The sequence below is a fragment of the Humulus lupulus genome, chromosome 7, assembly GCF_963169125.1.
Source record: "Humulus lupulus chromosome 7, drHumLupu1.1, whole genome shotgun sequence".
Classification (NCBI taxonomy): Eukaryota; Viridiplantae; Streptophyta; class Magnoliopsida; order Rosales; family Cannabaceae; genus Humulus; species Humulus lupulus.
The window spans coordinates 26,319,280-26,334,480 of NC_084799.1; the positions used below are offsets into that span (position 1 = coordinate 26,319,280).

A 15,201-nucleotide genomic window follows, 5' to 3' on the forward strand; every position below is an offset into this window, starting at 1 on the left:
TGGTGACTTTATTTTAAAGTTGTTTTGGTGTAACATTCTTAACCATAAACAATTGAAAATCGAAAGACACTGTGTTCCCTGAAGCTAACAGTGTACAATTGATTTGATACTTAAGAAGTATATGTTTCTTTGGTCTTGGTTCGAGTGGAAGAGCACCTTTGAAAAGAATGGGCAGCAAACTCTTAATTAGCTACCACATGGGACCATTTGGTGGTAATGTTAGTAGACATCTGTCCAGGCATAATGTTGGAGTATCAAAATTTTCATGCTCTGAACTAAAGTTTCCAAGTTTCTTAGATTGCGTGGGCTCTATTCTTTTCATGTTGGACAATTTGTGATGGTTTTAGTACGACAATGGATTAGAGATAAATTGTATGTGTCACTAGCACAATGGGTTATTTTTACTAGTTCATTTAGGAACAAATATGGCTTTATTAGGTTGAAAACCTAGATTTTGCATTGAATAGGAGCTGAGCTGTGTAAAAGCAAAGTTTCATAGATGTAGACATGTAGTTTGAGTTTTATGTTGAATCATGATCAGGGTTGGACATGTGTCTAGTGCTTCCGATCTTAAAAATCCTAATTCATTAGAATTTAATCAATACTTTGTAAAAATAATTGAAATTATTAAAAAAAAATTATGAACTTCTGAATTTTATTTTTTCTAACAGTTTCAAATTTTTAGGACTGGTCCTAGCTTGAATATGTATGTAATATATTTTGATACCACCGTGAGAAGAACTTAAATGTTCTTAGTGTTTTGTTTTCAAGTGAACATGATCAATATTTTGATTGTCTTCCGTTGGTCGTTGGAATCAATCATAAAAATCATGAACATTGTTGTCGTTTTTAATTATTGGTATTTCTGAAAAGTCCTTAAACTTATTGTCGTTTATTAGAGATTTTGTATCAATCATATCATCATCTCATTCTTCTCAATACCTATTGATATTTCTTTTGATTAATGATCGTTCGTAGGATAGGTTTTGTTTTGTCGTTTTATATATTCGTAATGTCTAAAAATAGACTCATTTTTTAAAGTTACTGTATTTTGCAAAAGATTTATCTTACTTAATCTACTAAAATATTAATCGACGTCTGTTGCCTTTATAAGCTGTTCTTTTTTGTTGTTCTTGTTAGGGGTGAGCATCTAAACCGACAAACCGCGGTGACCGACCGCATCGCACTATACTACACCGCAAACCGCGGTGTCAAAAGTGTAATGATTCGGTATGGTTTGTATTTGAGCTAAACCGTGCGGTGCGCGGTTTGGCGATGTGAAATTTTGGTTTGCACCGCATACTTACAAATATATTTTAAATTTTTTTTTTTTACATATATACCATTTTTTATAGTTACCCAATATGGGAGACTTGTATATTTTTTTTGTGTTTCACTTAACTTAATTGATAACTTGTGATATTGTTTAGAACTTATTAAGGATTTGTTATGAACTAAGGATTTAGTATTTTTTTAAAAATTTAAATTTTGTTATGACATATTTTTAACACAAACCGTGGAAAACCGCCCAAACCACACCGCAAAAAATGGTTTGGTTTGATCGGTTTGGTGCAACCAAATCACACCGCATGGTGTATTCTAGTTACTAAACCGCACTTGTGGCGTGGTGTATTAAAAAGTGTTCAAACCGCCCAAACCACACCACCGTGCTCACCCCTAATTCTTGTAGGATTGACTGGGCCACACATTAATTTTTGTAGCCCAAAAGAAGGCTGCGAAGCCCATTTACTATAACAGTCTCATTTGTAATTTATCGCTATTTGGCAGGGCATAATCGGAACTCACATTAATTGACGTTAAACCCTAACCCTAGCATTTGCATCTCTCTTCAATAAAATCCCTGCGCCTTCTACTTCCCAATTCGTCTCTCTCGTTTTTTCTCTCGCTGTGTTGGGTCTCTCTCTCTCTCTATCTGATTGTCTTTCGATTGTTTTTTTTATTTATATTTTCACAAGCTTAGTGTTTGTTGAGAATCCGTATTTGTTTAATCTATTCTTTCTCATTTTGGTTTTCGAAATCCATGTCTGATTGTTGCTATGATGATATGTGTATCCCAGCTCATTATGAGACCTTTTGTAGGTCTGAGAGTAGAATTATTCCACACATAGTTCTGAGCCATCTAATTTCTATTTCTTAGTTTTCCTTCATTTCAAAAATGATCTAAGCTTTATATTACTGTATGTATATGATATGTTTGGGGTATTCGTATATTTTTTGAAAAATAGAAAATTTCCCTGTGATGCTATATGTAACCATGCTAATACTGATCATTTAAGTGATTGATTCTTACTTTGTTTCTGAGGGAATCGCTTTCTTGTTTTCCATAATTCCAATTTGATTTTTATTTCGTGCCCAGCCGATTCATGTTTTGTTTTTGAAGCTTTCTCTGTTATCGTCCACGATGTGTTGAAAATAATGTCTTTTTTACAATTGTTGTCGTTTATGAAAATAATGTCGTTTTCGGAATCGTTGTCGCTTCTTAAAATTAATGTCGTTTTTGCAATCGTTGTCGGTTAAGGAATGAATGTCGTTTTTCGCTATCGTTTTGTGATTAGTGTCGTTTTGTAATTCGTGGCCTTTTTCCCGAACGTTGTAACTGTTGGGAAAAGGTAAAAACTGGTTATCTTTCGCAGCAAATGTTCATAAAGAAAAAGATAGCCAAAATCTAATCACACAGAGTGAGTAGTTTCAATTTTAAGCCTTCCCTCACACTAACATTGCAATAGCCTAAGAACTCAAGCTTCTTCCCAGTAATGGAGCACATAACTCTACAGCCGAGATCTTGCCATGGAGATCCCAATCAGATATTTTCTGTTATGGACATCCAATGTAAATTGGTGTATGAAGCAATGAATTGTTAGAAATTCTAAATTGATTTGATTAAAAAAAATGGTTGATGATGCAAATAATGAGTTTAAGAAATAATGAAGATTATTATCAACAATATATACAAATAATTGTTATGATGTATAATTGTATAACCATAGAAAGAAGACGGATGATGAAGATAAGAGTTTACGGTTTTTAATTATATATCCTATTTAATTTGTCTTTTAATTCAACGTTTGAAAAGAAAACCAACGTTAACTGAGAGACAGGAAACATGGATAGATCTTTCTAGTTTTTTATTGCCATAAGCATAATAACTAACATGCATTCTAGTTCAAATGGCATCAAAGAAAGAAAACAAAAAAAGTTTATAGAGTCATGATCAGTGTTTTGGCCTTATTTCAATTCCCTCAACAATAAGAGCTCCTTTAAGGTGCTGACCCTTCACTTCCCTGAGGCTGATCTTTAACTCCTCACCATTGCTCTCATTGAAAAAGTTTCCAATTCAATCTTCATCCAACAATTTTCTCGCTCACCAAGGCCTCCTCTTTCTTTAACTTTAAAGTAACCTTGACCTCAAAGCCTCCAAAATGCAAATGCTTCCTTCTTCCTTCCTGAGGATTCAAGTTTACTTTGCCTAGTGTTTTGAAATCAACAACTTTAACTGAAATCTCAGAAGGCAGAAAGTCTAATCCATAAGCGCTGTAAGGACCAATATTTTGTGTATGACAAATTAGGTTCAGTTGCGTCTGGAATGGACTTTTGTTATGTCTGGAGTATATTTGTTTTTAGTTAGAGTCCACGTCAGCATGTGTGTAAAGCAAGACTGTTAGTGAGTTACAACTGTTAGTTAGTTCGGGATTATACCTAATTGCAGCCAAGGTTATATAATGGGCTGGTCAATTAGTTATAACCAACTCTCTTTGTTCGATAGCTTGGATTGGGTGTTTTTGCTCTGTTTTCTTTCTTCTTCTTTCATTGATTTTTGCAGGTGTTTTCAAGAAACTCCATTGAAGATGGCTGGAGGTTTCTATGCAAGCTCCTGGATCAAGCCGTAATTGCTGAAGGAGTTCAGCTGAGTCTTGATGCTATAGATTCGAAGGATTTCGGGTTTGAGACACTGTTGAAGGGAGTTCAACATTGAAGCAAGGGGATCTTGCATTAATAACCAAGGGATTTGGTTGATTAGGGTAAATAGCTTCATTGTATATTGAGATAGTTTGTACAGATTTTACATATTGAATCTTGAATTGGTTTATGTAAAATTACTTTTGAATATAGTGAGAGTTTTTACCCTAGTTCAGGGAACCCAAGCACTAGTCGGCTGAAATGTGTTTTCAGTGTAGATGAAGCTTGTAATTGCTGTGTGTCAATTCTTATAACTGTTTAGTTAATATACAAGCATAAATCAAGATAAAGATTGTAAAACTGAAAAGATAGGTCAAAACTTAGGTTTTTCAATTGGTATCAGAGCCAGGTTGCTCTAATTTTTTTTCGATCCTCCTATATTTTCTGTACTGAGATTGAGTTTTGATTTGTGTTCGTGTAACTCGCAATTTTTTTTTCTGGGTCCTCCAGTTGACACTGACCCCCTCTGAGTTCCGACTCTGGGAATATATTGTCTTTTGTGTTTTTTTTCAATTGTGTGTACAGAATGGAGATGTTCAGAGAAGGAGGTTCTACATCTCGACCCCCAATGCTTGAAGGGGCAAATTATCCTTACTGGAAGACCAAAATGCGTGCATTCTTGAGAGCTGTAGATGAACGAGTGTGGATGGCTATTGAAGATGGATGGAAGTGTCCAACCGTTGTTGAAGATGAGGTTGTTAAGCCTAAGCAAATGAGTCTGTGGACTACATAAGAGATGGAAAGGGCCAATTTTAATTCAAAGGCTATGCATGCTCTCTTTAATGCAGTGTCTACAAATCAGCTGAAAGTCATAGCCAATTGCGAAATAGCCAAAGAAGCTTGGGAGAAACTGAGAATAAAGAATGAAGGAACTGATGCTGTAAAGAAGTCTAGACTGAGGGCTTTGGCAAAAGCATTTGAAAATCTGTCTATGGAGGAGGAAGAAACTGTAGCGGAGTTCCATGCCAAATTGTGCGATATCTCAAATGAATCTTATGCACTTGGAAAGACTTATTCAAATGCAAAACTGGTTCGCAAGGTTCTTGGAGTTCTGCCTCGGAAGTTCATGTCAAAGGTTACCTCTATCGAAGAAATGAGAAATGTCGAGGAACTTGACCTTGATGAGTTAAAGGAGTTCTGCATAACTATGAAATGAGTCTCACTCGGTGGAAGAAAGGCAAGAAGCAAAAAGATCCTGAAAAAGAAAAAGCTGATAATAGTCTTGCATTTGTGCATAAAGAGGAAAATAAGTTGATCTCAGATGCATCTGAGGGTTTCACTGATGAGACTTTAGCGCTGCTGACCCAGAATTATGCAAAGTTCTTGAAGAAGAATTACAAGAAAAACTTTTCAGGAGGAAAAGAGAATGGTCTCAGAAGAAACTTTGGTGGAAACAATAAGCAAACTCAGCAATTTGGCGACAAGAAAAACAGGGGAATACGGTGTCGAGAATGTGACGGATTTGGACATATTCAAGCTGAGTGTGCCAACACTCTTAAGAAGAAGAAAGCCTTAGCAGCTACATGGAGTGATAGTGGTGAAGAAAAGAGCTCCACTTCAAGTGACAAGTCTGATGAAGAGAAACATGTGGTGGCTTTTGTGGCAAAGAGTCATCAATCAATGTGTTCAGAGGAAGACGAAAACTTAAGCTCAATAGATGAGGACAGTGATGAGAGACAGCATGCATACGAGGAGATGTTCGCTCAATGGGAGTATATGGCTAAACAAATCAAAGGTCTCACTAGTGCCAAACAACAACTTGAATCTGAGAAAAATGAGTTGGAGGACACTGTTAAAAAGCTAACAAAACAGCTTGATGAGAAGGACAGTGAGATTTACAAACTGACTGCAGAATTAATAAGGGCTAAACAATTTCTTGAGTTTATCCCTCCAGGAACTGCTGCAATTAACCACACCTTGCAGTTACAAAATCCTTATGGAGATCGAACATCCATTGGGTACAAAGTGCTTTACAAGAAAGGGGAGAATTTAGGAATTAATGATCCCTCTTCGTCCAAGAACAAGGAAGATAAGACACCTGATGACTCTGTGCACAATACTTTCAGTCCTGGTTTTCCAGATTCCACTAAACGGATCAGTGTCTCATCTGGACCCATCAAGTTGAATTTCGAAGGAAGGAAGCCTATCCTGGATGGTCAGATTCACCAAGAAAGATTTGTTCCCATTTGTCATTTTTGTAACAAAAGAGGACATATTAGACCCAGATGCTACAAGTTGCAGGCATATTTGAAAGCTATGATCGATCGTCCGAATAGCTTTCCACAATTGAATCGATTTACAGGAAAGTTGTCATCTAGTGAGTGGAAACCAAAATCTGATCTTAACAAGAGTGTTGCATTAGTTGCCCACACCTCTCTTTCAGCTTTTCAAGAAGACCAATGGTACTTCGACAGTGGATGTTCTCGTCATATGACCGGCAACAGAAATGTATTGGTAAACTATAAAGAAGGAAAGGAGGGAGCTGTGACTTTTGGTGATGGGAACAAGGGTCAGATATTTGGAAAAGGTGATCTGGTGCTAAATGGAGTAGCTCCATTGACTGAGGTGTTGTACGTCAAAGGTCTCAAGGCAAATCTTATTAGCATCAGCCAACTCTGTGACAATGACTTCACTGTAAGTTTCTCTAAAACTCATTGTCTTGTTGTAACTAATGGGTGTTTAGTCTTGACAGGTAATAGAACCAGCGACAACTGCTATGCACTAAGCAATCAAGTCTTATGCAACAGATCTTTTCTTGATAAGCCAGACCTGTGGCACTATAGACTGGGGCACTTGAACTTTAGAGACTTGAAGAGGATTGTGAAACTACAAGCAGTTCGAGGGATCCCAGAGATGAAAGTTACTAGAGACAGGCTGTGTGGACCTTGCCAACTGGGAAAACAAACAAAGGCATCCCATCCTCCTGTAAACATGCTTCTCACCTCTCGTGTGCTGGAGTTGATTCATGTGGATTTAATGGGACCCATGCAGAATGAAAGTCTAAGTGGTAAACGATTTGTCATGGTTCTTGTTGATGATTACTCTAGGTACACTTGGGTAGATTTCCTCAAAGAAAAGTCAGACACTTTTGGTCTCTTTTCAGCCTTAGTTCTCAGACTTCAAAATGAAAAGGAATCTAAAATTGGGAAAGTCTATCGACTTCGAAGTGACCATGGAAAGGAGTTTGAAAACACTGTGTTTTCCGATTTCTGCGATCAGTTAGGAATAAAACATGAGTTTTCAGCTCCAAAAACACCTCAACAGAATGGGGTTGTTGAAAGGAAGAACAGAATCCTGCAGGAAATGACTCGGGTAATGATGCATGCTAAGAACATTTCTAAGCGTTTTTGGGCTGAAGCAATTAATACAGCCTGTTATATCTGTAATCGGGTTCATCTGAGAACTGGCACGACACAGACTGCCTATGAGCTTTGGAAAGGAAGGACTCCTAATGTCAGTCATATGCACATTTTTGGATGTGTGTGCTATGTCCTAAATGATCGAGAACATTTAGGAAAATTTGATCCAAGGAGTGATGAAGGAGTGTTTCTTGGGTATTCCCTTAACAATCGCGCCTATCGTGTGTTCAACAAAAGAACTCGTTCATTGGTTGAGTCCATCAATGTTCGATTTGATGACTTGGAAAATTCTGAAGAACCAGTGGCAGATGATGAAACTCCAGTCTTAACTACACCTGTTCCAGTCACAGCTAGCCAAAGCAAATGGTTCCTGACACTCCATCTGGGTCACTTCATACTGAACCAACTGCATTAGAGGAATGAGAAGCCGGTCCTAGCGGCTCACAGTGTGATGAGGAAGCTACCAGTGTTCTACAAAAGGAATCTCAACATGCAAAACTGTATAAAAATGGACCCCCTGCCTGGATTCAGAAGGCTCATCCCCCTGATATTGTTATTGGAAATCCAAATGCTACCATGGTCACCAGAAGAAAATTACAAAATCTGATTGCCTTCGCTTGCTACTTATCTTAGATTAAGCCAAAAAGTGCCAAGGATGCTCTTTTAGATGAGTTCTGGCTTGCTGCCATGCAAGATGAACTGTTCAATTCAAACGAAATGATGTGTGGACCCTAGTACCCTTACCTGAAGGAGCTAATGTTGTTGGAACTAAATGGATTTTCAAGAACAAATCAGATGAATTTGGCACTGTCATAAGAAATAAGGCAAGGTTAGTTGCCCAAGGCTACAATCAGGTGGAAGGAGTGGACTTTGAAGAAACCTTTGCCCCAGTTGCACGGTTGGAATCTATTCGGCTACTTCTTGCAATTGCATGCCATCTGAGAATCAAATTACATCAAATGGATGTAAAAAGTGCGTTTCTGAATGGTATTCTCCAAGAGGAAGTTTATGTGAAACAACCTCAAGGTTTTGAGGACCCTCAGTTCCCTGACTATGTTTTCCACCTGAAAAAGGCCTTATATGGGTTAAAGCAAGCTCCTCGCGCATGGTATGACAGACTTACTGCCTACCTTCTGTCCAATGGATTCACCCGTGGTAGTGCAGATAATACCCTCTTTATCAGGTATCTCACTGATGGAATATTTGTTGCACAGATATATGTGGATGACATAATTTTTGGGTCAACTTGTGAGAGTGAGGTTACTAGGTTTGTAGATCTTATGAAAAGTGAGTTTGAGATGAGTCTAATCGGAGATCTATCTTATTTTCTAGGACTTCAGATTAAGCAATCAGATCAGGGAATGTTTATTTCTTAGTCTAAGTATACCAAGTCCATGTTAGAAAAATTTGGTTTCACTCAGGTCAAACATGCACGCACTCCTATAGGCACTACCTCTAAACTCAACAAAGATGAATCTGGAGACCCGGTAGATCCAACCCTGTACCGTAGCATGATAGGAAGCCTGTTGTATCTCACAGCTAGTCATCCTGACATTTCCTTTAGTGTTGGTCTATGTGCCCGTTATCAAGCCAATCGTAAACAGTCTCATCTTACTGCTGTCAAACGTATTTTTAAATATCTTGCAGGGACTATCGAATTTGGTTTATGGTATTCATGTGATACAACTATGTCCCTGGTAGGGTATAGTGACTCTGATTGGGCAGGATCTCTAGATGATAGGAAAAGTACTTCTGGGGGTTGTTTCTATATTGGGAACAATTTGGTGTCTTGGTTTAGCAAGAAACAACATTCTATTTCACTCTCCACTGCTGAAGCAGAGTACATTGCGGCTGGCAGCTGTTGTACTCAGCTCATCTGGCTCAATAAGATGCTCACTAATTATGGCTATCCCCAAAAGTCATTGACCCTCTTTTGTGATAGCACAAGTGCCATTAACATTTCCAAAAACCCAGTTCAACATTCAAGGACCAAACACATTGACATACGTTATCATTTCATTAGAAACATGGTTGAGTCTAAATTGCTAACAATTTCTCATGTTTCCACTAATGCCCAGTTAGCAGATTTGTTTACAAAAGCTCTTGATGCTCAAACTTATGCACATCTCCGAACCAGCATTGGTCTCTGTATCATCTGAGAGGTTCGGTGTTTCGTCTGGTCATATTTTTTTTCATGCTTTACCAAATTTTATTTTTCCTAAGTCTGTGTGAAGTACTTGTATCTTGATCACTGCTTCTTAATCACACCATTTTTTCCCAAGATTTAGAATTAAGCCCTTATTTTCTCCAGCTCAAAAGGCTACCATTATTGGATGCAATGGGAAGAGCTTCCTTTGTACCATCTTATGCCCTGAGGAGTCTGCTCCTCCTCTTGGTGTTTGATGAGCAAAATAAAAATCAAAGGAGACGGCTATATCTCTGATGATGAGTGAAAGCCAGTGCTGGGTATTTGGAAAACTCAGAGTGTTTGTTGTCAAAAGAGGATTTATATATAAAAAAAAAAAAGGGGGGAAGTTTTTAGATTCATATTGAGTTAGTGGACCACTTAATAATTTTGGTCCACATGAGGTCTTTTTGCACACACAAATGAAAATAATGGCTCAAATCTCTTGGTAAGAAAAAGTTGTGTGTTTAGGCAGTGTTCTTTCCGCATGTATATATCACACTCTTTTCCCATTTTTTTTTGGTAAGCATGTTGTATATTTTTTGATTAGATTTGTTTAATCCATGTTGAGCTTATCAGAGTTGTTGTTCATAAATCTGTTCTGCCATTTCAGTGTGCATATTTTTTTATGTTGGCTGTTTGGATTCTATTCCTGTCTTTTATTCCTTTTTAAAAAAAATGTGTCAGTTTTGGTCCTCCATATATTAGTGTGGGTTATTTTTTTTAATGGGCTTTGTCATTCTTTGTGCACGGTCACTTTCTTTTGAGGGAATTTCTAAAGTCTCTCTATCAATATAACATCCCTTGAGCTTGTGTGAGTTGTGTTTACAATGGTCAAATTGCAGAAACCCTAAACAATTCGGCATTATGAAGCAAAGAGCCAATCGTCGTCGTTCCCGTCTCCAGTCTTCTCCCGTCGCCGATGTGCCGGTCTCTCCTTCTCCGGAGGTGGCTGTCTCATCCTCTGTGGATGCATCTGTGCCATCTGCAGTCGTCACACCATCCAGTCTAGTTGTGTCTCCTGCCCTTGAGTCTAGTGTGGCTATGGCTATTATTCTGGTTCTGCCTACCGTCGCAGAGTCATCTCCGTCGCCGTCCCTTCCCGAGGTGGTGACTGGGTCTCTTCCTACTGTCAGTTCCTCGGACAAAGTCCTCCATGCCCGTTCGCCTTCTTCTGTTGGTAAGTCCTCTAAACGCATTACTCGTTCCTCTGCTAAGTCTGCGTCCTCCCCTGTTCCATCCTCTCCATTGTCGACCTCAACCACACCATCTAGTCCTTCTCTTAAGTCGCCTGTTAAGCCGTCCTTACCCAAAACCCCCAAGGCTCGGTCTGTCTCCAAACCTGCACCTCCAACTCAAACCCGCACCTCATTCACAATCCACACCAACACCCCCTCCAAAAACTCACCCAACGCCTATCCCTAAGTGTTCTGTAAAATCGATACGCAAGTGCACGTAATCTTAACAAGTAATAAAGAGTAAGTGAGATCGTTCCCACGAGGACTGTATACTAAATACCCAAACTTAATTCCTATATCTATTTGGCTAACAATAATTGAGTCACAAAAATTAACTAAAACGGTAAAACAAAAAATCTAAAATTAACTTCAATAACTGAAAATAAATAACGTGACGGAAATTCAATGGATTAAAAACTAGGACAATTAATTTCATCAACCATCCTCTTTAATTTTCCTTAACACAAATCTTACTATTCAATTATTCTCTTGTGATAGCAGGTCAACAATAATAACTTATATTCGTACTAGGATATATAAGTCTCAATCTTATGCAAATTTTCTACATCTCTGTGATAAATAAACATAAGATAGGCATTAAGATTAACAACCCTAAAACTACACAGACCACACAGGTACTCTCGTCCTAATATGAAATCTATGTTTATTCAATTACATCATATTCAATTCTCACTTTTCAGATTTCGAATCAAAATCATATATTTCATGTTAATGGTGATCAATCATTCACAAACATTAGAATCAAATTGAATAAATCACAAGATAAAATTGAAATCATAAAACTTGCATTAATTTAAAATAAAGGTTCAGGAGAATCCATTAAAACCCTAGACTAATAGTTTAGTTCATGATTAAATCCATAATAACCATAGAAGAAATTAAAAGCATCCAAAATACAGAAATTTAAAGTAGAAAAGAAGAAAAACTGTGATGAATTCTTCAAATCCGCTCGCAATCCTCTATCATGTGCCTTCAGCTGTCTCCTTAGGTCAAATCCCTCTCAGTCGCACACTATGCTTCTTTAAAAACCCCTCTCAATTCTCGAGTGGAAAAGACCCAATTGCCCATCTAGAAGTGATTAACTTAGTGAAAAATCGCAACCCAGCGCTGTAACGCTGTCATTGTAGCGCTATAGCGCTATAGTCAGAAACTGAAATGGGGAAAATCTGGGCACCAGCGCTGTAGCGCTCTTATGGTAGCGCTGTAGCGCTAAAGTCAGAAACCACCTCCTGAAAACTGCGTCCAAGCGCTGTAGCGCTCATGTTGCAGCGCTGTAGCGCTGAAGTCAGAAACGAGCTTCTTCAAAGTTTCTTCCTAGCGCTATGGCGCTCCCTTAGTAGCGCTGTAGCGCTACTTACAGAACCATCAAAATTCACAATTCTGTCCCAAATTTATTCCACTTTTGCTCCTTTTCATTATTTATATCACTTAACATTAATCACCCTGAAACAAGAACAAACGAGCATAATTCCGAAATAACATTATCCTAACTAATGAAAAATAGCCTAAAAACTAGGACCATAAACGAGCCTAAAACTCGTTTATCACTAAGTCCCATGGTCCTGTACGGTCCAAAGGAAAAGCTAAAATGCATGAGTCCTCACCTCTCCCCAAACCATCTGCTCCAAAACGTAAATACTCCGGTTGCCCCATCTCCTAAAAAGTCCAAGCTTAGCACTAGTTCTAAGGATTCTGTGTTTGTTGATCCATCGTCCATTCAATACTTTGTTGATGCAACCAAGGCCTCGCACTATCAGAGATGGTTTGTTGTGCGTGAAGTGTGGCCTGAATATCTTGTTGTTTTAGAAGATTTTCCTGAATTAGTTGACCTTTTACAGTCTAGGCAGTGGGTTAATACAGTGTCTAAATTGATGTCCCTTCATCCCATTCTCATTAGGGAATTTTATGCAAATTTAGATAAGTCAGTTGTAGATGGGAAAAATGAAAATTGTCTTACTGCATTTGTTCGGGGTTGTCGTATCAAATTTGCACCATCCACTATATCTCGTGCACTTAAGATTCCAAAAGTTCTTAAACCTGCATATAATAAGTCATATCGTCCAGATCAATCTACAATGGGTCATGTTTTAACTGGCCAGCCTGATTATGTGTGGGGGAACCATGAGATTCCAGTGACTAAATTGACTCCCTTCTATCGGATTCTGCAACATGTGGCCCTCTATAATTGGTTTCCCAATTCAGACCTTTCCTCTATTACTCTTGAGATTGAGAAATTTTTATATGTTGTGGGTACCGGCGTGTCAATTGATTTGGCTACTCTAATTTTTGATCGTATTGTTGATGTCACCTCCTCCACTGGTACTCGTAACAAGTTGCCATTTCCGAGCCTGATTCAGCAGATTATTCAGTCTGCCAAACCCCCGCTGACCATTCATGACTTTCAGGTTCCCAATCCCATTTTGAGTAAAGGTTTTTTGGCCACTCTTAAAAGGAAAGTCTCCATTACTGCTCCTTCTTCTTCACAGCAGTCTAAGCCCCAAGCTCCAATGTTTAGAGGTATGTCGGATTCCAGTTGGCAAGTCCAGATGTATACTGAAGTCAAGGCATTTACTACATAGTACAAGAAAGATCAAAAGAGGCAAAAGCCCTTTGAAGCGTCGATGTATAAGCTACTTCATGTGGTCAAGGATCTGGTAGTTCAGACTGAATATGGCTCTCAGTTATCGCCAACAATAGATGTCTCTTCTCCACCATTTCATCGGGATTCCTTTGGTGAGTCTTCAGTGCCTTCGGGACCTGTTCAGGGGGAGTTCACTACTCCAGTTGCATCTCCTGTGCCTCCAGTTTCATCTCTAATGCCTCCGGCTGCTGCAGTGTTAGACCAATCTGTTGCACCTACGCTTCCTGATGCCTCTGATAAGGCTCCTGATTCGACTGCACCTATCCAGGGGGAGAAATAAGCTGCCGCTTTAAATTGAATATGCTGGAAGATTATGATCAATGAAGGGGGAGATGATCTTCTGTTTTTTCTATTGTCGTTTTGATCATGTGCTACTCTATGTTATTTTGATTGTCTAAAACTCTGTTTACTGCTTTCACACACTCCTTTATATTTGGTTTGTATTTTGGCTGTTTAAGACTCTCTTTACTGTTTGATCAAACTATTATCGGTTGCATACTTAAGCTTTTGTTTTTGTCATTGACCATAATTTGTCAAGGGGGAGAATGTAAGGACCAATATTTTGTGTATGACAAATTAGGTTCAGTTGCGTCTGGAATGGACTTTTGTTATGTCTGGAGTATATTTGTTTTTAGTTAGAGTCCACGTCAGCATGTGTGTAAAGCAAGACTGTTAGTGAGTTACAACTGTTAGTTAGTTCGGGATTATACCTAATTGCAGCCAAGGTTATATAATGGGCTGGTCAATTAGTTATAACCAACTCTCTTTGTTCGATAGCTTGGATTGGGTGTTTTTGCTCTGTTTTCTTTCTTCTTCTTTCATTGATTTTTGCAGGTGTTTTCAAGAAACTCCATTGAAGATGGCTGGAGGTTTCTATGCAAGCTCCTGGATCAAGCCGTAATTGCTGAAGGAGTTCAGCTGAGTCTTGATGCTATAGATTCGAAGGATTTCGGGTTTGAGACACTGTTGAAGGGAGTTCAACATTGAAGCAAGGGGATCTTGCATTAATAACCAAGGGATTTGGTTGATTAGGGTAATAGCTTCATTGTATATTGAGATAGTTTGTACAGATTTTACATATTGAATCTTGAACTGGTTTATGTAAAATTACTTTTGAATATAGTGAGAGTTTTTACCCTAGTTCAGGGAACCCAAGCACTAGTCGGCTGAAATGTGTTTTCAGTGTAGATGAAGCTTGTAATTGCTGTGTGTCAATTCTTATAACTGTTTAGTTAATATACAAGCATAAATCAAGATAAAGATTGTAAAACTGAAAAGATAGGTCAAAACTTAGGTTTTTCAAGCGCAATCGGCGAACTTGGAGACGAGAAAGGCTACGTAAACTGTGTTTTGGGAGAGCATTTTTGTGTTCACAGTACCACAAATTTCTAGCCACCACATTGTTATGAGTTCAGCTACTTCTGCAAACCTGAATTTTTGTTGTTGATTTCATTTGTTTTCTTAAATTCATGTAGAGAAAAGAGAAACATCTTAGCTAATTTATTTGTATAGATCGATCACGTTTTCTAGTGATCATGAAATTTGAGAAGAGGACAAACCGAATTGGTTTCCAAGTCCAATATAAAGGATGGCTTGCCCATGTTATTGAGAGCTCCCTTGTACTCAACATAATGTATTTCTTATTTATTGATTTTTCTATCCAAAATATCTAAGGCAAACAATTATTTTTTTGAAAGGAAACCAAGAAAAGTAGACAGTAATATTTATCAGCATTTTATAAAAATAGAGAATTAAATTCAAATGGTATATACGTAAAGG

The 15,201-nt window shown here is 38.1% G+C and overlaps 1 protein-coding gene and 2 non-coding genes across 3 annotated transcripts; all 3 read left to right on the forward strand.

Annotated features, from left to right (window-relative positions):
• The first annotated feature begins 2,047 nt into the window (after positions 1-2,047).
• LOC133792914 (small nucleolar RNA snoR69Y) lies at positions 2,048-2,146 on the forward strand. The gene has a single exon (XR_009874381.1). It is a non-coding gene; the product is annotated as a small nucleolar RNA snoR69Y (small nucleolar RNA).
• A 104-nt stretch (positions 2,147-2,250) lies between these two features.
• LOC133792919 (small nucleolar RNA snoR53Y) lies at positions 2,251-2,329 on the forward strand. Its single transcript, XR_009874386.1, has one exon. It is a non-coding gene; the product is annotated as a small nucleolar RNA snoR53Y (small nucleolar RNA).
• A 6,402-nt stretch (positions 2,330-8,731) lies between these two features.
• Positions 8,732-9,496, forward strand: LOC133791528 (secreted RxLR effector protein 161-like). Its single transcript, XM_062229448.1, has one exon. The coding sequence runs from the start codon at positions 8,732-8,734 to the stop codon at positions 9,494-9,496; it is 765 nt and encodes a 254-aa protein (XP_062085432.1).
• The last annotated feature ends 5,705 nt before the right edge of the window (positions 9,497-15,201 follow it).